Consider the following 20,668-nt stretch of genomic DNA (forward strand, 5'->3'; position numbering starts at 1 on the left):
CCCCCCCCCCCCCCCCCCCCACCCCCAGACATATAATTACCATGTTGTAGTGTTTGGGTCAGTCCAATACCAGGTCTAACAACTGGCTGATATTGTATACTGCACCTAGTTGCAGTTGTTATATCATAGTGTTTCGCTATGGTTAACCTGCAGTGCTTAAACTCGAATTACACATGTTTTTTTTGTCGTCTTTTTTTCCTCTCAGTTGGCATACCAAGCGTGGGTGAGCAGTGTGAAAGCAGCTTTGAGAGAACGTCAGAGACACCAGAGACAGCTGAAGAAGATTGCCAGTAAAGACAAAGAAGGAAAAATGTATTCACAACAAGAGGCTTTCCCTGGGATAGGTTAGAAGTCCTTACAGCCTTTTCTATGCATGACTAAGTGGCCCGAATTTAAGTCCACATTCATGTCTAACTTGTGAGACAGTTGTAAAATATTGACGCAGGAGGAAGAGTAGGATGCATTGTCTATCTGTCAATCTGTCAAACTTTCTGTAGATCCCCTGCTCTTTTCAATTTTATCATCTGCAGTATGTAATAATAATAATAATAATAATGAATTACTTTTATATAGCGCTTTATCATAGATACTCAAAGCGCTTCACAGTGTAGCACCCACCTGGGTGGACGGCAGCTCCTACAGTGCAGCGTCCCCATCACTGCACTGGGGCATTTGGATCTTATTATTAGGACAAGAGGGAAGACTGCCCCCTACTGGCCCACCAACACCATGTTAAAGGAATCTGCTGCCTATTTTGTAAAGACACACAAATTAAGAAAATTAGAAGGTGGAAATTCCTATTTGCTGACATGCTGTATGAAAACTACTTAGCCAGATGTAATCCTGGGCTTGACCCCACGTTTTTTGGAAGATAACCCCTATTTTGTTAAAATATTTGACAATCTCACAACTTATATATGTAGCTCTTTTTTATGAATATGTGTATTTATGGTGTGAGGCTTCATATGGAAAGATGGATTACATGTCATGATTTTGGTTTTGGTCGTGTCCATGGCAACTTTTGAGTTAGGAAGTGCTAGTCCTTGCAGAATTGATACGATTATTGTGAACGTGGCGCACTAAATTTGAAATCAAGAGGTCTCAAGTCTGGAGGGAAGATCTGGTCCTCTGCGGAGTCTGCTGTAGTGTGATGCTGAGGGAGACAGACATACTGTAAATTAGAGAGGGGTTGTGTGGGTGTGTGAGCCTGTTGGTCTCTGTGTGTGATCACTTTTTGCTTCACCTGCTGTATCTTGTGTGAAGACATCTGGATTTATATGGTATATTGTTCATATGGTTTGCCAGGTTTGTCTGGGTCCACCTGACTAATGGCAAAGCTGTGGTCAGTCAGTCTGAATTTACAGAAGATAATGAACTGACTGAAATGGACTGAATTTTCTGCATATCATTACTGATGTTTATGTTTTGCATTAACTGACATATTCATGCAAAAGCCCAATCCTCTGAGTAACACAGTACCAATCCAAATGCATATAAACCACTGACCAATAAAAATCATGAAGACTAACAAAAAATGTTACACGCCGACATACTAATTTAAGTATGTACTGTGTGTGTGTGTGTGTGTGTGTGTGGGTGTGTGTGTGTGTGTAGGTTCTGGTGACAATGATGTGTTTGAGGACCCTGTCATTCAGGAGGAGGAAGGGGAGCCAGAGGAACAGGAGTCTGGTAGGTTCACATTCAAGATTTTGGCCTACTCCCCCTTTCACCATCACAACATTCTGGTTAGTTATTGTTATCCTGAGGGTAACGTTCAGTATATTGGTTGTGTGTTCAGAAAATTGTACAATTAACAAGAGCCTAAATGGCTAAATACAGTATTAATAGGTATCAAAAAGCCAGAACAATCAGACAGACAGAATTGATCGGTTGTGATTGTCGCCTTTATTAGGTTGTAACAGCCCTTTTTATTAGAAAGTGCAAAGATACACACATGCAAGTGGGCCTATGTTACTGCTGCCATTATGATTTACAAGACTGAACTAGTAGAAATTAATTTCCAAACATGCATTTAAACTTACACACACACACAGTCTTTTCACAGTTCAGAAAAAGGAATGGTGGTTTCTCACAACGCTGCTAAATCTAAGTCAGTCACAGTATCACCTGTTCTACTCTCTTCCTCCCCCTGTCTCTCTCTCTCTCTCTCTCTGCAGCTCATGGTGAGATGGTGCAGAAGATTCTGGATATCCTGCGCTTCTTATGGGCCATAGTTCTGGCCATGTTGGATGGAGTGACTCAGTGGCTCAACCTGCTGACCAAACAGTACAGAGAGACATCTACCGTTCTGTGCAACGAACGTTACTTCACGGTACACAAGATACAGCAGGTGAAGCAAAAAGTGATCACACACAGAGACCAACAGGCTCACACACCCACACAACCCCTCTCTAATTTACAGTATGTCTGTCTCCCTCAGCATCACACTACAGCAGACTCCACAGAGGACCAGATATCTCAGGACAGTGAGAGTCCCACACTGGAGACCTGTTTGGATGAGACTGATGCAGAAAACTCCACCAGATACAGGTTAGTGTGGAAAAGAGTGTGTCTTTTATTTACTAATAATATTATAATAAATCTTTTATTATTATTTCATTAGTTCACTCATAGAGCTGAGTCCGTTCCATAGACTTAAGGCTGCAATGAGGGTTTATTATTATTATCACTCCTAGAACACATCATGCTGTGTACATACTGTAGGTTTACACTGTGTCTTTCTAGCTGATGTAATGAGAGCTTGTCTTTATTTAAACATGGATGCTCTTGTGTTGGATGTTCTTAAAGGATCCTTGCTCTTTTCCTCTAGCAGTACCCTCAGGACAAAATGTACATGTTAGGGCAACTACTGGTAACATAGTTCATCGTTTGTTTGTTTTGCCCACCAGTTTATCAGGGTGGCAGATGGGATGGCAAGAGGGTCTTTAGATATAAAGTCTTGTTTTGAATAATACATTTCTGTACAATAATCCATCTTCAGTTTCTCAGTTTTATGTATTTGTATTTTGATGTGTATGTGTGTTTCAATCACTCTCTCAGCTGCCTGGAGGTGGATGGCGGGGGGTTGACAGGCCGGTCTACCCCCAGGCCAAGGCTCAACAGCACTGCAAACCTCCTGAGTCCAGAACCCCCATCTAGCAGCATGGAACTGGTACCAGTGCCACCCACGCAACAACACAGACACTCCAGAACAGCCAGCGAGCTGCTGGGAGAACGGTAGGTACTGTGAACACGCTTGACTCCAGAAGGTCAAACATGATCCACAGAGGGCTGTGTGTATAGCAGCAGTGACACCACATTGTTTGCAGAGGGAATGTTTGGGTCATGAATGTCCATCCATCCATCCATCCATCCATCGTCAACTGCTTATCCGGCTGGAGCCAATCCCAGCTGACATTGGGCGAAAGGAATGAATGTGGAATGAAAACTGTAGTTTAATACAACTTGCTTTTTGTTCAACCAGTTATTGAAAGACTGGTGATGAACACAAAGATACATTAACATTGAAGAACGCTCTTAAAACCTTTGGGTATTCTCCATGCTCTTAAATCATTTCAAATTAGCATACTCACTGTAATAATGTGATTTGATTGTTTTACTGAAGTTATTGTTGTTGTTGCTGTATTTAATGCATTTTTTAAACATGTTCTGTTTTTATCTGATGTAAGTAGACCACCAAATAAAATGTATTAGTTATTATTATAAATTAAAACAAATTGATAGTCGTAATTCTCTGTCTGCAGGCAGTTCTTCATTGAGGAGCTGGAGCAGAGCAGAGAGTTTTATAACAACCAGAACCGTCTGCTGAAGTTGCTCTTTGCCATGTACAACCTGCTGGCAGCCAACTCCGAGCTAGTCTGCTATTTCATCATAGTGTTGAACAACGTGGTCAGTGCCTCTGTGATATCGCTGGTCCTGCCCATACTGGTCTTCCTATGGGCTATGTTGGCTGTTCCAAGACCTACCAAGAGGTTTTGGATGACTGCTATAGTCTACACAGAGGTGGGAACGCAGAGACACACACAGTTACCAAAGTCAAAGCTCTGATAAACCTCAGCACCAGGCAGCAGACAGAGAAACTTAATGACAAACGGGTGAACATAGGGGAGCATTTAGCAGCTGAACAGTCAGATAAGTTTCTCTGGAGGTGGTGGAGACCAAACAGGCGCTAAAAGGAGAGTGAATATTGGACTTTCATTTATCTGGTACACACAAATGAATGCTAACACATCAACTTTAATATGGTGACAAAATGTCTAATGTTGTGTTTACAGCTGGTTCTCCTGCAAGTGGACAAATATATTAATTCTATAGTATAAGTTAATACAGCTTTTTTCATTTTAACATAACCTAGAGGTGAGGATGTGTCTACATTTTGACCACAAGCAATCGTCAAAAGAGATGAATCTGATTTGAATCTTGGCTGGGTTTCTTTTGCAACCCATACGCATAAAATAAACAAGTTTAATTACAGAACAACCTTACTCAGGGAGGCTTAATATGGCATGAAGAAAGGCAGACTTACTCTGGGGCCTCAACCTTATCGTTGTAATCCCATTATCTTAACCTTTAGAACACCTCTTCTCATCATACAGTATGTGATATCTCAATCACTGGTGATTAGACTTGGAGATCTCTAACCACTGTAATCCAATTACTGAATTACAGTAATGAGAAGAGCAGTGCTACGTTCAGGTCACAACAAGCTCACATATGTTGCTGACTGGTATGATGAGGGACAGCATGTGTACTGTTGCTTTCTCGCACTCTTTATTGGTCTAACTGGTGGTTGTTCTGGTTTGCCTCTTTCCAGGTGATGGTGGTGGTGAAATACCTTTTCCAGTTTGGATTCTTTCCCTGGAACAGTGTTTATGAGATGACTCTAAATGAAGACAAACCTTTCTTCCCACCTCGCATCCTGGGCCTGGAGAAGACTGACAACTACATCAGATACGATCTTCTTCAGCTGCTGGCTCTGTTCTTCCACAGATCCCTGCTCATGGTCAGTTAGTATTTATAGTCATTACAGTGAGGGTTACACTCGACGACTCGTAAGCAAGGACCAGGGTGAAAGCAACAAGGACATAATTGGCCACCTTCCACTTTTCAAAATAAAAAGTTGGTGCTAAAAAGTCCTAACAGTACACTCAGATGCACTGACTTTAGATACAGCCAATGAACACTGGACCATTTCAGTAGGCCCTTTGCTAAGCCACCTGATGTGGGTGTCTTCTGAAGGTTCCGCCTGCTCTTTAGCTTTGACCAGTGCAATAGCACCTGTGACAGAAAACTAGCAGACAGATCTGTCCCATGTCATTTGAAGAGCCTCTGGACAGGACATACAGACGGACTGTCCCTATAATATTATGGTGATATTGTTTGAGAAAAATATCAAACTCATTGCTGAGTCGCTGCAACGTACAAATATTACTGTATAATAATTAAAACGTAGGGAAAGTTAAATAAAGTCACAAAAGACATGCAACAGAGAAATTTCAGGAAAGGTATAACATGCTTAAAATGATAAACTAAGTGAAATCAGTAGCTGAGATGGCTGGTAAAGGGACAACCCCTGCAGCTCATTGTTAAAATAGTGCCATATATGCTGCCAGCACCTACTCCTGTAGAAGTCTGAGGCTGAAGAATACTGTCCATGGAAAAAAGCCTGCATTATTTTTGCCATTTTTTGCATCTCCATAACTTATGCGGAGAGCAGCATTGTAATTTCTAATGTACCCATGTTCAGTTGCTCACTGTGACCCAACCACCAATGTGTCCCTGAGCAAGAAACTTAACCCCTAGTTGCTCCAGAGGCGTGTGACCTCTGACATAAATAGAAATTGTAAGTCGCCTTGGATAAAAGTATACATGAGCATGTGCACACAAAGGCGGCCTGTGTTCTAGGTCAATATATTTCAATTGAAAATTGGTTTGGTAGACCTGTCTCCTGTAAACGCCTGCCAGGCAGCAAGGAATAGACAGACAACAGTTGAGAGATTTAATGACAAAATGGAAACACATATCTTTACTGAATCATAAGACCGCCAAGGGTCAAAACCTGAACTAAGAAGGCAGTCCGAACAGGCAGACTTATCCAAAAGGGTTTGGCAAAGGATCATCAGTTCAGGCAAGTAGAGGTAAAATACTGCAGGGCCGATGAGGGAATATAGAAAACAGATGAGCAGGTGGGCTGAGAAGGTCAGGTGTCAGGATCGCTGGGTGCGCAAAGCAGGGGAGAGCCCAAACGCATGACACTGTGAGCTGAGATTGAGTTCCAGGGTTTATTAATCCCAAGCATGACAAACAGAACTCCCAGGTACAGGAAACTGGTAACAGCCAAGAGCAGCAACTTCATACAACAGGACATATATGCGACAATGACCAGACAGGGAATGAACAGAAACACCAGACATTTATACATAAGGACTAACGAGCTGGGCGGGAGCGACACTGGTGACTGGGATCAGGGTAAACGAGGCAGAGAGACAGAAGGGAAAACAGAGACAAGCAGGCAGGCAGAGAGACAGCAGGGGGGAACAGAGAGACGCAGATGCAAAACACAGAAGTACACAGACCGGGAGTGAACACTTAACACATAAGCTAAGGTACAGGACTAAGATACGAGGCAAGACAGATACTAAATAAGATGTGGAGGAATAATAAAGGCTAAACAGAGACTAGAGCTGAATGAACAAAATCAGATTACTGAAACTGGCAGAGAACATAAATGACACCTAACCAACTATAACACAGGGATCATAACAGAGAAATGAGAACACAGAGTACCCAGCAGACTAAACCCAAAAGATGCAGAGAAAGAACTAGAATCAAATACTACGACAAGAACTAAAACACAGGACTAGGAACACAGACATGGAACAAAAACCCAGACTCCGCAACAAGACACACAGACAGGACTGAAAACCAGACACGCTCAGGACAGGATCGTGACATCAGGTGACTGGGACTGGATGGAAAGGGGTCACTGCAGGGCAGGAGGGAGTGGCTGGAGTCAAAGTCAGTGAGATGACTGGTGGACAGGTAGAGGATTGCAAAGAATGGGTTTGGTGATGTGGGAATGTGAGAAAATACCCCAAATCCAATAAAGAACAGGATAGAGCCGACATAACTTTACTCACTGTGCGTGTGTGTGTGTGTGTGTCTCTGCGTGCGTGGGCACAGCGTTACGGCCTGTGGGACCATGAGGGCCCCCTGGAGGAGCAGAGCCCCTCACCAGAAAGTTGTAAGGATGAAAAAAATGAAGATCGAGGCGGGAAGGAGGAAAGAGAGGTGGACGAACTGGACCAACTTGAAAAGGTTGGCGATATTAGTTGCTACTGGTTACTGCTCTCTCAATAACCAGTTTTAAAGCATGTGTTCTTGGCCATTGACCAAAGCAGTGATCATGTAACCGTATCAGCAGACGTCTTTTTAAAGATATTAGACTGCTTTCCTAGTCTTTCTGTTGTTTATCAATATAGGATAAGGTGGACTATGTTGAACCGAGTACCAGCTCTTCTGCTGCTGCGACCTCTCAGCCTCCTACAGCGGAACCAGCACCCACTGGGTCAACAGACGGACAGGGATCTTCATCTGGGCTGAAGAACGGGGAGGATAAGATGGAGGGAGACAATGAGCAGGTGACAGAGGAAGTCCCAAAGAAAAGCAGCAGTATCCGCTTCCGCAAGAAACCCAAACAACCCAAACAACCCAAACAACGGGGCAGCAAAGGTTTGTGGCTTCATTATGTCTGGACTGTGATGGTAGAGGTGTTACTCATAACATTAACTCTGGCTGTGTTCCATTAAGGCTGGAGCGCCAGAAACCAATAAAGTATGTGCAGTTTTTATTCAACTTCAACTTGTGCAGCGTACCCATGTTTGTAAATAGTACACAATTTATTAACTTCGTATAGTATTTTTCTATTCCTTCATGAACTGGATGCAACGATCAGCCACTACCCACAACTTTATCCCACAGGAACTCAATTGCAATCTTGACCTGCAATAGTGTTGCCCTTTTTGTCGTCTACAAGTCTCAACCAACCATGACATTGCATTAAACTAATTTGCTCTTACTATGTTCATCTGTCAGTACTCTGATAACTCCTGTGTCAGTAAGAGTCTCTGTAGATTTGTTTTTGGTGCTAATTCTCCCTGATTGTGGTTCTGACTGTTCCAGTGGAGCCCACAGCTGAGACTGCAGAGCCCTGTGAAGAGCCAGTGAAGAAGAAGCAGAAAGGCCGGAGGAGAGAGGAAGCTAGTCAGAGATTGCTGGCTGTGGGACACAAGATAAAACATGTCTTCATCTCTGGGTGAGTAGGATACAGAGGCTATGATGTCACCTTGTCACCACCGTCACCCTCTAAGAACATTTATATATTATCAATATGTTATGATAATATAATAATAATATGTTATGTTAATGATAAAATAATTATTTCTTCACAAATTATTTCAAGTCAATTAGCTGCAATCATAGGGCGAATTAAAAACATTGAAATCTATTAATCAAATGTTATTACTTTTTCCACTAATGCAGTGGTTTAATGCATTTCATTTTGTTTTTCTCTGCAGTATTCAAAGTGTTTACAGGCCAGCTCAGGGTTTCTTCATGGGTATTCTCCATGCCGAGTATCGGGCTGCCACAGATGTCTATGCACTCATGTTCCTGACGGATGTCATCGACTTCATCATCATCGTCTTTGGGTTTTGGGCTTTTGGGGTGAGAGATGGTTGGATGGAAGTTGTCATTTTGTAGTTATTTACCAATTATCAACCATTTACAATAATGAAATCAGAAACTACTACAAGAATCAAATTTAGTGATTAAAATAAAACTTTCAGAATTTAAGCTAAACTGAAATGAGGTCATCTACAGAAACCTGAAATGCAACCCAACTTTGCAAGACTTGTCTTATTTTACAGGCAGTGTGAAGTATTGGTTTCATTAACATTCATTACAGATATATCAACAAGTGACCAGTAAATTCACACTTAGTTCACACTAAGCTGGCGGACGGCAAGCAAACTGGCTGGTAACTTAGCGGACAGGCAGGCAGCGACTCCGCACACAGAAACTGTGACAGACGTAAAACAAGACATTAGGCAAGATCACAAAGAACGCACTCTCAATAAAGGTGGCCGGAGCAATATACCACTGCAGGTGAACTGGCAAAGAGTGGGAGCTGAACCAGAGCTTATAACTGCTGGGGTTGATGATGATGAGCCACAGGTGCGGAGTGCTGCAGGTGGAGATGAGCCAGCTCTGAGAAGAGCAGTGCTACGTTCAGGTTACAACAAGCTCACATATGTTGCTGACTGGTATGATGAGGGACAGCATGTGTACTGTTGCTTTCTCGCACTCTTTATTGGTCTAACTGGTGGTTGTTCTGGTTTGCCTCTTTCTCTAGCACTCTCTCTTTAACACATAGCACGGCTGCACCTACAATAACAAAAACAGAGGTGCATTTGTAATTTCAGTTATTTTCATTATCAAAGGCAATGGCAACATCATAAAGTAAATATATCATGTTAGACGCCATTTCATATTTTAAATCATTTAATAGAGAAAATCCCTCATGGCCTGCACCTCTCTCCTTCAGAAACACAGTGCAGCAGCGGATATAGCCTCCACCCTGTCAGAGGACCAGGTTCCCGAGGCCTTCCTGGTAATGCTGCTCATCCAGTTCAGCACCATGATCATCGACAGAGCCTTGTACCTGCGCAAGGCCGTCTTGGGAAAACTCATCTTCCAGGTTAGCCATTATGTATCTATCTGTCTGGTTCCATGTTTTTCCCTTTGAAGACATCCGGAGGTGGAGGACTGTGGCTCTCAGTTTTTGAAATGTTTAGAGTTGCCTTGCTCTGAATTTTTAGAACATCTCAACTAATGTGCTTTTTAGTTTTATTTTCCTTACACCCTTCCTGTCCTCCCTCTGTTGTCCCTTCCATTCAGGTGATCCTTGTGTTTGGGATCCACCTGTGGATGTTCTTCATCCTGCCTGCTGTCACTGAAAGGTAAAGTCAAACTAAATTATTACATCACCATGGCCTGTCTATGAGTAAAAATGCATCACTCTGATAGTGCAGTACCATACAGTATATATGAGTTGAGTCTTCAGAATATTGCTGCAAATTAAATTAAACAATCTTTAATCGTCCTCGTCTCTCTGTCTCTCTGTACAGGAAGTTCAATCAGAACTTTGTGGCCCAGCTCTGGTACTTTGTCAAGTGTATTTACTTTGGCCTGTCAGCCTATCAGATCCGCTGTGGATACCCCACTCGTATCCTCGGCAACTTCCTCACTAAGAAATACAACCATCTCAACCTGTTCCTCTTCCAAGGGTACGGACACAAAGTCTGCAGCTGTCTGTGCTTTTCAGTAGAATTAACATTTGGACCAAAAAGTCCAAGAATTTATTGACAGTATGATTTGGATGCTATGTGTGTGTGCGTAGGTTTCGTCTGGTGCCGTTCCTGGTAGAGCTGCGAGCAGTGATGGACTGGGTTTGGACCGACACCACTCTGTCTCTGTCAAACTGGATGTGTGTGGAGGACATTTATGCCAACATCTTCATCATTAAATGCAGCCGAGAGACAGAGAAGGTAGGAAGTGGACGAGTACAGTGATGTGACAGCAGACCAAATTACTTCTGGGATTAGGGTCCTGTTAGGAAAAAAAACTTGATTGAAACTAGGCAGGCTCCACTCTGACGTGAATTTGGATGGACAGACAGAAGCAGTGGTGCGCTGTGTTTGGAAATGAAGAACTGATTGTTCTAGCTGTGTGTTGTCACTTCATTTTGTACTATATCACACTACAGTCTATACACTGCAGCGTTACTTTCTGTTTCAGACTGTGATCACTGTTGAAAATGGAACAATTAAATTTATTTATTTATTACCTACATCACATCCTTTGTTGCGACTGAGTGCAGGGGATTTCCTTGAATAGAAAGCTAATGTGACTGTGCCTTATACAAAGACAGACTGACAAAGACTGTTTTCAGTTCTCCCCTCCATCTGTTTTTGTTGTGGTGTCCAGTGTGCCGTTAGTGCTATAGTTTTAGGATTAAATGAACATGAGACAGTTTTTTTAAAAGATATTTTTGGGGCATTTCTACCTTTATTTTGACAGACAGGACAGCGGATAGCAGTAGGAAACAGGGAGAGAGATACGGGGCGACACACAGCAAAGGCACTTGAACCCGGGATGCTACATTAAGGACTCAGCCTTGTACATGGGGCAGACACGCAACCAAGAGAGCTAACCACATTCAGCCCTTTGGGACCTTACCTCTAGGTCCATGCTTTTAGCCTCACTACTGCCTACACTGTGTCTACTCTGGCTGGTTTCAAAGCAGCACAGCAGCTGTACTCCTTTGTCAGTGTCTACACTAGATCTGTTAGATGGCAGTACTGCTGTGAGCTCAGAAGTGCCACCCTATGGAGGAAACTCATTTGGGTCGCTTGTACCCACAATCTTATTCTCTTGATCACTATCTAAAGCTCATGTCCACAGGTGACAGTCGGAACATGCAGTAGTTAGATTGAGAGCTCTGCCTTCAGGCGTAGCAGCATTAGTGCTTACGCCGTATCAATCCGCCTGATGATCTCAAGCTCCATTCTACCCTCACTTGTGAACAAGAACAAGAACTCCTTTGTTTGGAGTAGCAAGTCATTCCCAACCCAGAGGGAGCAACCCGCACACTTTTCTGGCAGAGAACCCTGGCCTCAGACTTGAAGGTGCTGACTTTTATCCAGACCGCTTCACAATCGGCTGCAAACCACCCCTGTGCAGATTATGGGGTTCTGTTGGCTTCACCACACCATGAACTTCAAATCGCAAAGAGCCAGAAACAGGTTCTGAGGTCTCCAAACTGGACACTCTCCTTCCCCTAGTTGCACCTTGAGATTCTATAAAGAAAGACCATTGAATAAGGACTGAATAGCTCACAGCTACACCCCAGGGAACACGGTTATAAGTCTTCTCCAAGTCAACAAAGTCCATGTAGACTTGATGAGCAATCTCCCTTTACCTCTTCACTAACCCTGCAAGGGTGAAGAGATAGTCCACTGTTCCATGGTCAGGACGGAATCCATATTGCTCTTACTGGATCTGAGGTTTGATAACTGTCTATCAAAGTCTTCTTTCCAGTACCCTGGGCTCGTGGGTATCCCCACACCCATCCGAAACCACCCCTCATCCTGAGCAGAGTACAACCCCTCTCCAGGAGTTAGGTTCCAGGCGAGGTTCTGCAGCTTTGATGTTGTTGATTCATCCAGGATTTGAGAATCGCTCTTAGTCTGGCCCCTCAAGTGGGACCAATTTTCCTTGGAGTTCCTACCAGAGTCTGTTGCCCCCGACAACACAGCTCCCGGTGTCACAAAGATACACAAACCCTAGTGCTAGTTTCCTCTAAATTATCGTTAAAATTACGTGTAAAAAAATACTGAACATTATATTTTTGCAAAAGTTAAAAAAAATGTATTTATTGCATCATATTTACAAACTGTTTATCTCTCAATATTTTCTGCCCTCAGAAATACCCACAGCCTAAAGGGCAGAAGAAGAAGAAAATAGTGAAATATGGCATGGGTGGACTCATCATCTTCTTCTTGATCTGCATCATCTGGTTTCCCCTTCTCTTCATTTCATTGGTCAGATCAGTGGTGGGCGTGGTCAACCACCCTATCGACGTCACAGTGACCGTAAAGCTGGGAGGATATGAGGTAATCCACATTTGATATAGCAGTCTGTTATAGTTTCTCTTAAAATAGAAAAATAGAAAAAGTTGTGAGTACTCTAAAGCTCAGTAGCTGCATTTAATGTAATTTGACAACAAAACTTTCAAAACTGCTTTCTGAGTATTGTTTAAATTACTTAAACAAATGGAGTCCATGCTGAAAAGTTTTTTTTTAATTTTGAATAATTAAATAGTGCAGTGTGTAAAAGGAATAGACATACTGTCAATATGCAATAAGTATACAAGTGAAGTCACTTCCACTAAGAGATGGCATGCAATACATTCTCTGATGATGGAAGCAGAGTCAGCTCAGTTAGGGATTGGAGACTACAGAAAGACAGTCTTATAAACGGCGGGCATGGAGTTTGAAGAACGTATGAGTTTTAAGTTCTGTTGTTCAGATTATCTGGCATGTATATTTTTCATGAAGGTGGGTAATCCCTGTAGATCATAGATTATTATTAGAGACCTCTGCCAGGGCTCATAAAAGTACAGATACCACGCACATCACAGGTTTCAGAATGCAAAGAACTTGTTCACAGATGGAAATCAATTAAGTTGCAAGGGATCTTCACAGTCTACAGGCAAATGGAATATAACGATTTAAAACGAAAATGACACAGTTTGTGAAATGTGCATAATTCACTGGTGTATTTTTTTCTATGGGTTTGTCTAGCCCCTGTTCACCATGAGTGTGCAGCAGCAGTCCATCAAGCCCTTCACTGAGACTCAATATGAACAACTCACCAAAGATTTTGGAGACAATGCGGTGCGTAGGGATTTTACTTAGATTTATGTGATTTATGTACTGCTACTTTGTGTTTCCTGTCTTTTCTTTTCTGTTTTTAATTTCAAATGTTCACATGTATAGTATATTTTTAATAATGTATAAAAATAACATTAAAACCATAACAATAAAAATATAAATAAACAACAAAATAAGTTCAAATTGAGCCCTGAAGAAAGGGCCAATTAGCCATTAGTAGAATGTAATAAGCTGGTACAAAGTTAATGTTGTTAGGCAAATGTTCTCAATTAAAGTGGAATACTAAACTTACAGTTTTCATCATCAGTATTTTAAGAGCACTTTATCCTTCTCTTTTGCTGGAGTCAGGAACTTCAATACTTATCCTGAGGGGAGATAAAACAGTTAAATAGTATAATACTTATTATACTAACATGTTAATAAAGTCAATTTAATATGCTTTTACATTATAGAATTAGAAAGTTCAACTTTTAAATGTTCTCCTTGGACATAGCTTTCATTATTCAAAAAGCTATAAAGCTGTTTTTTCTCTCTCTCCATATCACTCCATGACATTGTGTGCTTTCAATAATGGTAATCACAAGATGTCCCATGCTATTGTAGACAACGTTAATTTCTGTCAATGCTGTATAGCTTGTTCGCTTTCTTTCAGTCTGCTAGCTAGTTGAGTTCCACACTCGATCACAAGATTAGGTTAACTAACAAAAAATGTGAAGGAAAAAACACAATTGGTCTAACGCCAGCGGACGTTATTGAAGTGTCTTCCCCACAGTTAGGACTAGAATGAACAGCATTCAGATAGTTATTTACTGTAAACTCAATCGTCATTATCTGCTCAAAATGCTTTCTTTTTTCCTCATCTTCTTTTTTTCTTCTTCATGTTTTCACTTCATGCCTCTCAACTCTTCGTACATGCACTAGTCATCTCTGGCCATGACTACTGTAACATCTTTTTGGCTCCCAATTGAAACTAGTTAGTAACTTGATTCATTCAGTCTTCAAAAACATAAGACCTACCTCTGAGAGTGCTAAACTCACCTAATATACTCTTTCTCTCTCTCTCCCGCTATCTCCACCTTATCTTTAAAAAAATATAATTTACTTTCTATTGACTTATTTGCCTGCACCTGCAGCTTTCTGGCACTCGGCTCCGGTGGGACATGGATTGATTGCTTGGATTGTACCTCATTTGTGTGTCATTTTGGCATAAATGTAAATGATGTTCTGCCTTTGCTCTCTCTCAGTTCATCATTCTCTTTGTGAAGTAAGGGTGTAATTTCCAACGGAGATGGAGGAGACATGTCTCCCTCACTTATAAAGTCCTGCTCTTTTTCCCAGTAATTGTAATAAATTAAGTGAAGGTGAATTATAGATGTCCATCCATCCATCGTCAACCGCTTATCCTGCGTACAGGGTGTGATGTTGAAATTTATTTCTAACTTCTTTGGCAGCATAACCAGGCACAACCTGATCCTCAAAAGTTATAGTGAAATTTTACTTGTGAATAATTGACACAAAATATATGTATGTGCATCTAGGTAGCCATGCAGTTCATCACTCTCTATAGTTACGAGGACATCGTGACGGCCAGCATCGAAGGTAGTTCAGGATCGGTTTGGAGGATCAGCCCCCCCAGCAGACAGGAAGTCATAAAGGAACTACTTGGAAGTCATGCTGACCTAACACTACGTCTGTCCTGGAATTTCCAGAGGTAAAGCCTTTGCTCTCCTTATTACAAAATGGCACTATACAGTTATGCATAATTATTCAAACAAACTGGGTAAATGTCATCTAACGTTAGCATCCTAAAGCTGAAATAGAAAGTTCACCCCAGATGGTATCAGCATTTTTAAACTGCTCCGCCCCCGGAAAACCAGCAGCCGTGAGCTCCTGTTGTTAGCTAAGGCATAACTGCATATTTAGCAGGTCTTTAATAAGGTGATTTTTATATGTAGCCTAGAGCTCATTTCTCATTAATTTTTGTTGTTTGCTAGTTTTTTAACATGGTAAGAAAATTAGAAAGGCATAATAAATAGACATTAAATGAAAAATGCCACGGCATCCACTTTGGGAAGTAACTGTACACTACATCAGTATACTGATAATGTCTGAAATTATTGGTGAGTTTAACAAGCTGTGAGGAGTCTGAAATGTCTTAAAAGGGTCACTGTATAAAAAAAATTACACCTTTTTAACATGTCTTTCTTCTGGCCCCACCCTCAGGCCAAACCTGTTTTTTGCACATTAATCTATAGTATCAGCCTTAAAATAAATAATAATAATAATGAAGCTGCTCATGCAAACTAGTGAATAGTGAAGTGAATAGTGTCATAGTGTCCTAGGAGATAATACAAAACACATTATATGGATTGCAGTCAATTTGTCTTTTCCTCTCTGCAACAGTTCTTCTGCTATATCAGTTTTGGTTGATTTAAGTGGGTCTATGTGATGCATCTTTGAATGTTTCTCTGACAGGGACCTGGGTAAAGGAGGGACGGTGGAACACACCTCCGACAAGCACTCTATAGACCTGCAACCCGGGGACCCAGTCAGAGCAGATCTGGCCTCACTGCTGATTGGCAATCACACTGAGCCGGTGTATGTTGCCTCTCTGGAAGGATGTTGATGTGAATACAAGTGTTTGGCGATTTATTTAATGCATATAGTAGTATCTTACAGATGGTGTCTTGTCTCTTTCCCAGGCATGTTCCTAATATGTTCCCTAACTACATCCGCGCCCCTAATGGAGCTGAGGCCAAACCAGTCAGTCAACTAGATAAAGGTCAGAGTTGATTGAGTTACTGTTAACATGTATACAATATAAGATTTGTTGGGCAAAACCATTTCCAGGATCAGACCAGATCGTCATGGAAGGGGCCACCAAAACATCAAAGTAGTTAATGGCTGCTTTCTGTTCTAAGTACAGTAACAGTTTTACCAGTATCAAGTCAGAAGTAACAAACAAGATGTCCATAAGGAAACTTTAGGTCACTGTGTAACATTAAAATCAGAATCAGGTTTATTATTAAGTAGGTTTCACATGCACGGAATTATAATGGAAATGCCATCATATAATTGACAAACTTTGTGTAGTCCTTGTAGTGTCTTTTGAAACATTTGCGTCTCTCTTCTTCCTGGATTAATTTGACCAACCTGGTGTCACAGAGCCTTCTGTGTCTCTAACAATGTTAGCACAATGCTGGTAAAGTGTTTGTTCGGGTGTTTGCAGAAGGATGAACACTAAATAGCAGCATAGCGACCAACAGCCAAAATACCATTACAGCAACTTTGTCCTTGTATAGATAGATACCCACATGTATTTTAGTTATTCACACCTTAGTGTCTGTTTTAACCAAGAGATTGCTTGTTTTGTAGGTAATGAAGGGTACCGGAATATAACACTATCCCTGAAGAGTGACAGGTCACTGAATGGCAGTGGGAATCAGGAGTGGTGGGACATCGCCATCGCAGGCTGTGCCCCCACCTCATGTGGGGTTCTACCCATGGTCATATTCAATGACAAAGTCAGTCCACCCAGTCTGGGCTTCCTGGCTGGATATGGGTAAGGAACACACACTCACAAACAATATGTACATGGGTTAGATATAAACACCTTTAATATTCTCAAAAATCCATAAATGTTTAAAGAGCAGTTTAAAAGTAGTTAAAGATGTTCCCAAGTCCATGACCAGTACCAGTTGCCACAGGTTTTCAGCTGAGATCTAGTAATAACCACAGGAGCCCTGTCTACTGATCTAAGGGGAGACACAGGCAGTTAAGGAGTCAACAAATCAGTGAGACATTTTGCCATTTAACACCTTGAAAGTCAGCAGTAAAATTGTAAAATTGGTGCTTTGCCAAACAGGGAGCTAATGTAAGCTGGCTAGAGCGGGTGATCAGTGTTCTACACAAGTTTGAGCTGGTGAAGAAGCCTTACCAGATACAGAATAAAATGAGTGTAAATAAATCAGCAGGAAGCAAAAATGACAAATGATTTTCTTTAGTTGAAGACAAAAGAAATGTGATTGGACAATATTCTTCGCTTGGTTTTGTTGAGAATCTGTTTTAACATTTTAAGCAAATGAGCTTTCCTTTTTAATCCATCCATCATTGTTTTCACAGTTCTGCAAAAAGTCAATTTATATTCCAATCCATTCCTGACTGCTGATTTGTTTTGTTTATGGTTATCAAAAGATTATGTTTTTGATAGTTATAGTATTCTCTAATCCTTCCAGGATCATGGGTCTGTATGTGTCTGTGGTCTTAGTCATTGGGAAGTTTGTGCGTGGCTTCTTCAGTGAGATCTCCCACTCCATTATGTTTGAGGAGCTGCCCTGTGTGGACCGCATCCTCAAGCTCTGCACAGACATCTTTCTGGTTAGTGTGCATATTAATACAGCACATGCATTTACACACACACACATATCAGAGATTAGGTAAAATGTATTTTCCAACTTTGAATTAGCTGTTCTTGAGAAATATGGAATATTCTCCTGGTCTAAACATTAGCATAGCCATGCTGTCTCGTTTAAATAATACGTCCACAAAAGAACACTCAGCACTCCTTGAAAATCATTTCTTTGTAATCCTCTTCCACAAACTAAAGTTTCTGTGTGTTTCAGGTGCGTGAGACTGGAGAGTTGGAGCTGGAAGAGGAACTTTACTCCAAATTGATCTTCCTCTATCGATCTCCGGAAACTATGATCAAATGGACCAGAGACATCCACAACCGAGACCAAGACAGATACTGACTGACTGGCTGATAACGTTTGGTTGCAATAGAACACAGTGATTTCTGAAGCACATTGCAAAGATGTCCATGAGGACAGCACATGGGAGGCTTCTTCCTCCTTACCCGAGTGGACATTGACTCACAGACAAGGAGACACATGAAAGGAGATTATTAGACACTAATAGACATACTGTATGAAACATCTCCTGTTGCTGGACACTGGTCGCTGTTGCATGTTCACAGCTGCCTAAGCACTTTCATCAAACCACCTTACACTACAGACTATTGAGAGTGGAATTGCAGTCACACTATGGGTGAGATTGACGGCAGCAGGATCGGACATATCGCCCCTAGAAGGCATAATCAGAGGTCAAATTGAGCGGTGTTTCTCCACTGCGTGGCTGTAACCATCTGCAGTTACTGTATCAGTATGCTGATTGATTTGAACGTGCCATGCTGTCTATCAAACTTGGAAATGTTTTAAAAATCATTCAATCTTGTAAATGTGACATGTGTGTGCAGTGGCCATGGTGATTTGGCTTTACAGCATGAAACAAGGTTTAAAGGGCTATTTTATGTTCTATTTACCTGGTCAGAAGTAGCCAAAGTCTGAGTTTGGACTAGTAATCAAAAGCAGCTCTTTCAGTTCCAGGCCACCACAGCTCCCAGGTTCAGGGACAATGGATAAGACAGGTTAGTGAGCTGTGGATCAGGCTTCAGGAATACAAGTGTCCTGAAATAGTTCCTGCTGGTTGCCTTTAGTTGGCCATTTCAAAACCCAAGTTCAGATCAGTTCACTTCAAAATACCTTTTTTAATTAAAATGTACACACAGCAGAGCACAGACATACAGTAAAGCTCAATAAGACCCACAGGACGCCCCTCAGACAAATGTTGGATTTGAATGTCTCCATGTAACATAAGGGAAAATTGCAATATGATGTTGAACCATAAAAAAAACATTTTGGGTTTAAGTGCTGGTTCTTTGTTGGTATAATGAGTGTGCAACCTTTAAAACAGCCCTCTACATCGGAAAGCCTGGTCAAAGACCACGCGACCGATACACTGATTACAAAGTGAACATTGATTGGTTGATGAGTTGACTGATGGGCTGGACTCATCACCCATGAGCCCATGTCCTTGCCCCTCAGACTGAATTTATTTAATTTTTTTATTTTCATGCTAAAGCTTTTTGTTCCGTCTTAGTAGGACTACATGATCTGAAGAAAACATACAGTGGGTACGGAAAGTATTCAGACCCCTTTAAATTTTTCACTCTTTGTTTCATTGCAGCCATTTTCCAAAAATCCAAAAAGTTCTTTTTATTTTTAAAATTTTATTTCTCATTAATGTACACTCAGCACCCCATCTTGACAGAAAAAAACAGAAATGTAGAAATTTTAGCAAATTTATTAAAAAACAAAAACTGAAATATCACATGGTCATAAGTATTCAGACCCTTTGCCGTGACACTCATATTTAACTCACTTGCTGTACATTTCTTCTGATCCTCCTTGAGATGGTTCTACTTCTTCATTGGAGTCCTGCTGTGTTTAATTAAACTGATTGGACTTGATTAGGAAAGGCACACACCTGTCTATATAAGATGTCACAGCAAATGAGAATCATGTAAATGCTCTGTACTTGTATAGCGCCTTTCTAGTCTTTTCGACCACTCAAAGCGCTTTTACACTACATCTGCATTCACCAGTGACACTCATTCATACACTGGCGGAATAGCCGCCAGGGGCAAATCGGGGTTCAGTATCTTGCCCAAGGACACTTCGACACGCAACCAGGGGGAGCCAGGGATCGAACCGCTGACCTTCCGCCAACCCGCTCTACCTCCTGAGCCACAGCCGCCCCAATCATGAGGTTGAAGGAACTGCCCAAGGAGCTCAGAGACAGAATTGTGGCAAGGCACAGATCTGGCCAAGGTTACAAAAAAATTTCTGCTGCACTTAAGGTTCCTAAGAGCACAGTGGCCTCCATAATCCTCAAATGGAAGACGTTTGGGACGACCAGAACCCTTCCTAGAGCTGGCCGTCCGGCCAAACTGAGCTATCGGGGGAGAAGAGCCTTGGTGAGAGAGGTAAAGAAGAACCCAAAGGTCACTGTGGCTGAGCTCCAGAGATGCAGTCGGGAGATGGGAGAAAGTTGTAGTAAGTCAACCATCACTGCAGCAATCCACCAGTCGGGGCTTTATGGCAGAGTGGCCCAACGGAAGCCTCTCCTCAGTGCAAGACACATGAAAGCCCGCATGGAGTTTGCTAAAAAACACCTGAAGGACTCCAAGATGGTGATAAATAAGATCCTCTGGTCTGATGAGACCAAGATAGAACTTTTTGGCCTTAATTCTAAGTGGTATGTGTGGAGAAAACCAGGCACTGCTCATCACCTGT

The 20,668-nt window shown here is 41.7% G+C and overlaps 1 protein-coding gene across 3 annotated transcripts in view; it reads left to right on the forward strand.

Moving 5' to 3' along the window:
- Positions 1–19,240, forward strand: part of piezo1 (piezo-type mechanosensitive ion channel component 1) — an 89,642-nt gene extending 70,402 nt beyond the window's left edge. For all 3 annotated transcript variants that reach the window (XM_046070482.1, XM_046070483.1, XM_046070484.1), the window contains exons 32-54: positions 206–344; positions 1,615–1,689; positions 2,178–2,350; positions 2,441–2,550; positions 3,061–3,237; positions 3,765–4,023; positions 4,835–5,023; positions 7,204–7,338; positions 7,503–7,752; positions 8,203–8,335; positions 8,598–8,745; positions 9,626–9,778; positions 9,979–10,040; positions 10,209–10,367; positions 10,481–10,628; positions 12,567–12,755; positions 13,446–13,538; positions 15,074–15,246; positions 16,011–16,133; positions 16,238–16,317; positions 16,911–17,097; positions 17,771–17,912; positions 18,158–19,240. In XM_046070482.1, coding sequence (XP_045926438.1) covers positions 206–344; positions 1,615–1,689; positions 2,178–2,350; positions 2,441–2,550; positions 3,061–3,237; positions 3,765–4,023; positions 4,835–5,023; positions 7,204–7,338; positions 7,503–7,752; positions 8,203–8,335; positions 8,598–8,745; positions 9,626–9,778; positions 9,979–10,040; positions 10,209–10,367; positions 10,481–10,628; positions 12,567–12,755; positions 13,446–13,538; positions 15,074–15,246; positions 16,011–16,133; positions 16,238–16,317; positions 16,911–17,097; positions 17,771–17,912; positions 18,158–18,286 — 3,426 coding nt within the window. In that variant the 3' untranslated portion in view covers positions 18,287–19,240. The remainder of the gene's footprint in view (positions 1–205; positions 345–1,614; positions 1,690–2,177; positions 2,351–2,440; positions 2,551–3,060; positions 3,238–3,764; positions 4,024–4,834; positions 5,024–7,203; positions 7,339–7,502; positions 7,753–8,202; positions 8,336–8,597; positions 8,746–9,625; positions 9,779–9,978; positions 10,041–10,208; positions 10,368–10,480; positions 10,629–12,566; positions 12,756–13,445; positions 13,539–15,073; positions 15,247–16,010; positions 16,134–16,237; positions 16,318–16,910; positions 17,098–17,770; positions 17,913–18,157) is intronic.
- Positions 19,241–20,668: the final 1,428 nt, after the last annotated feature.

This window comes from Micropterus dolomieu, linkage group LG15 (assembly GCF_021292245.1).
Source record: "Micropterus dolomieu isolate WLL.071019.BEF.003 ecotype Adirondacks linkage group LG15, ASM2129224v1, whole genome shotgun sequence".
NCBI classification, from domain to species: domain Eukaryota; kingdom Metazoa; phylum Chordata; class Actinopteri; order Centrarchiformes; family Centrarchidae; genus Micropterus; species Micropterus dolomieu.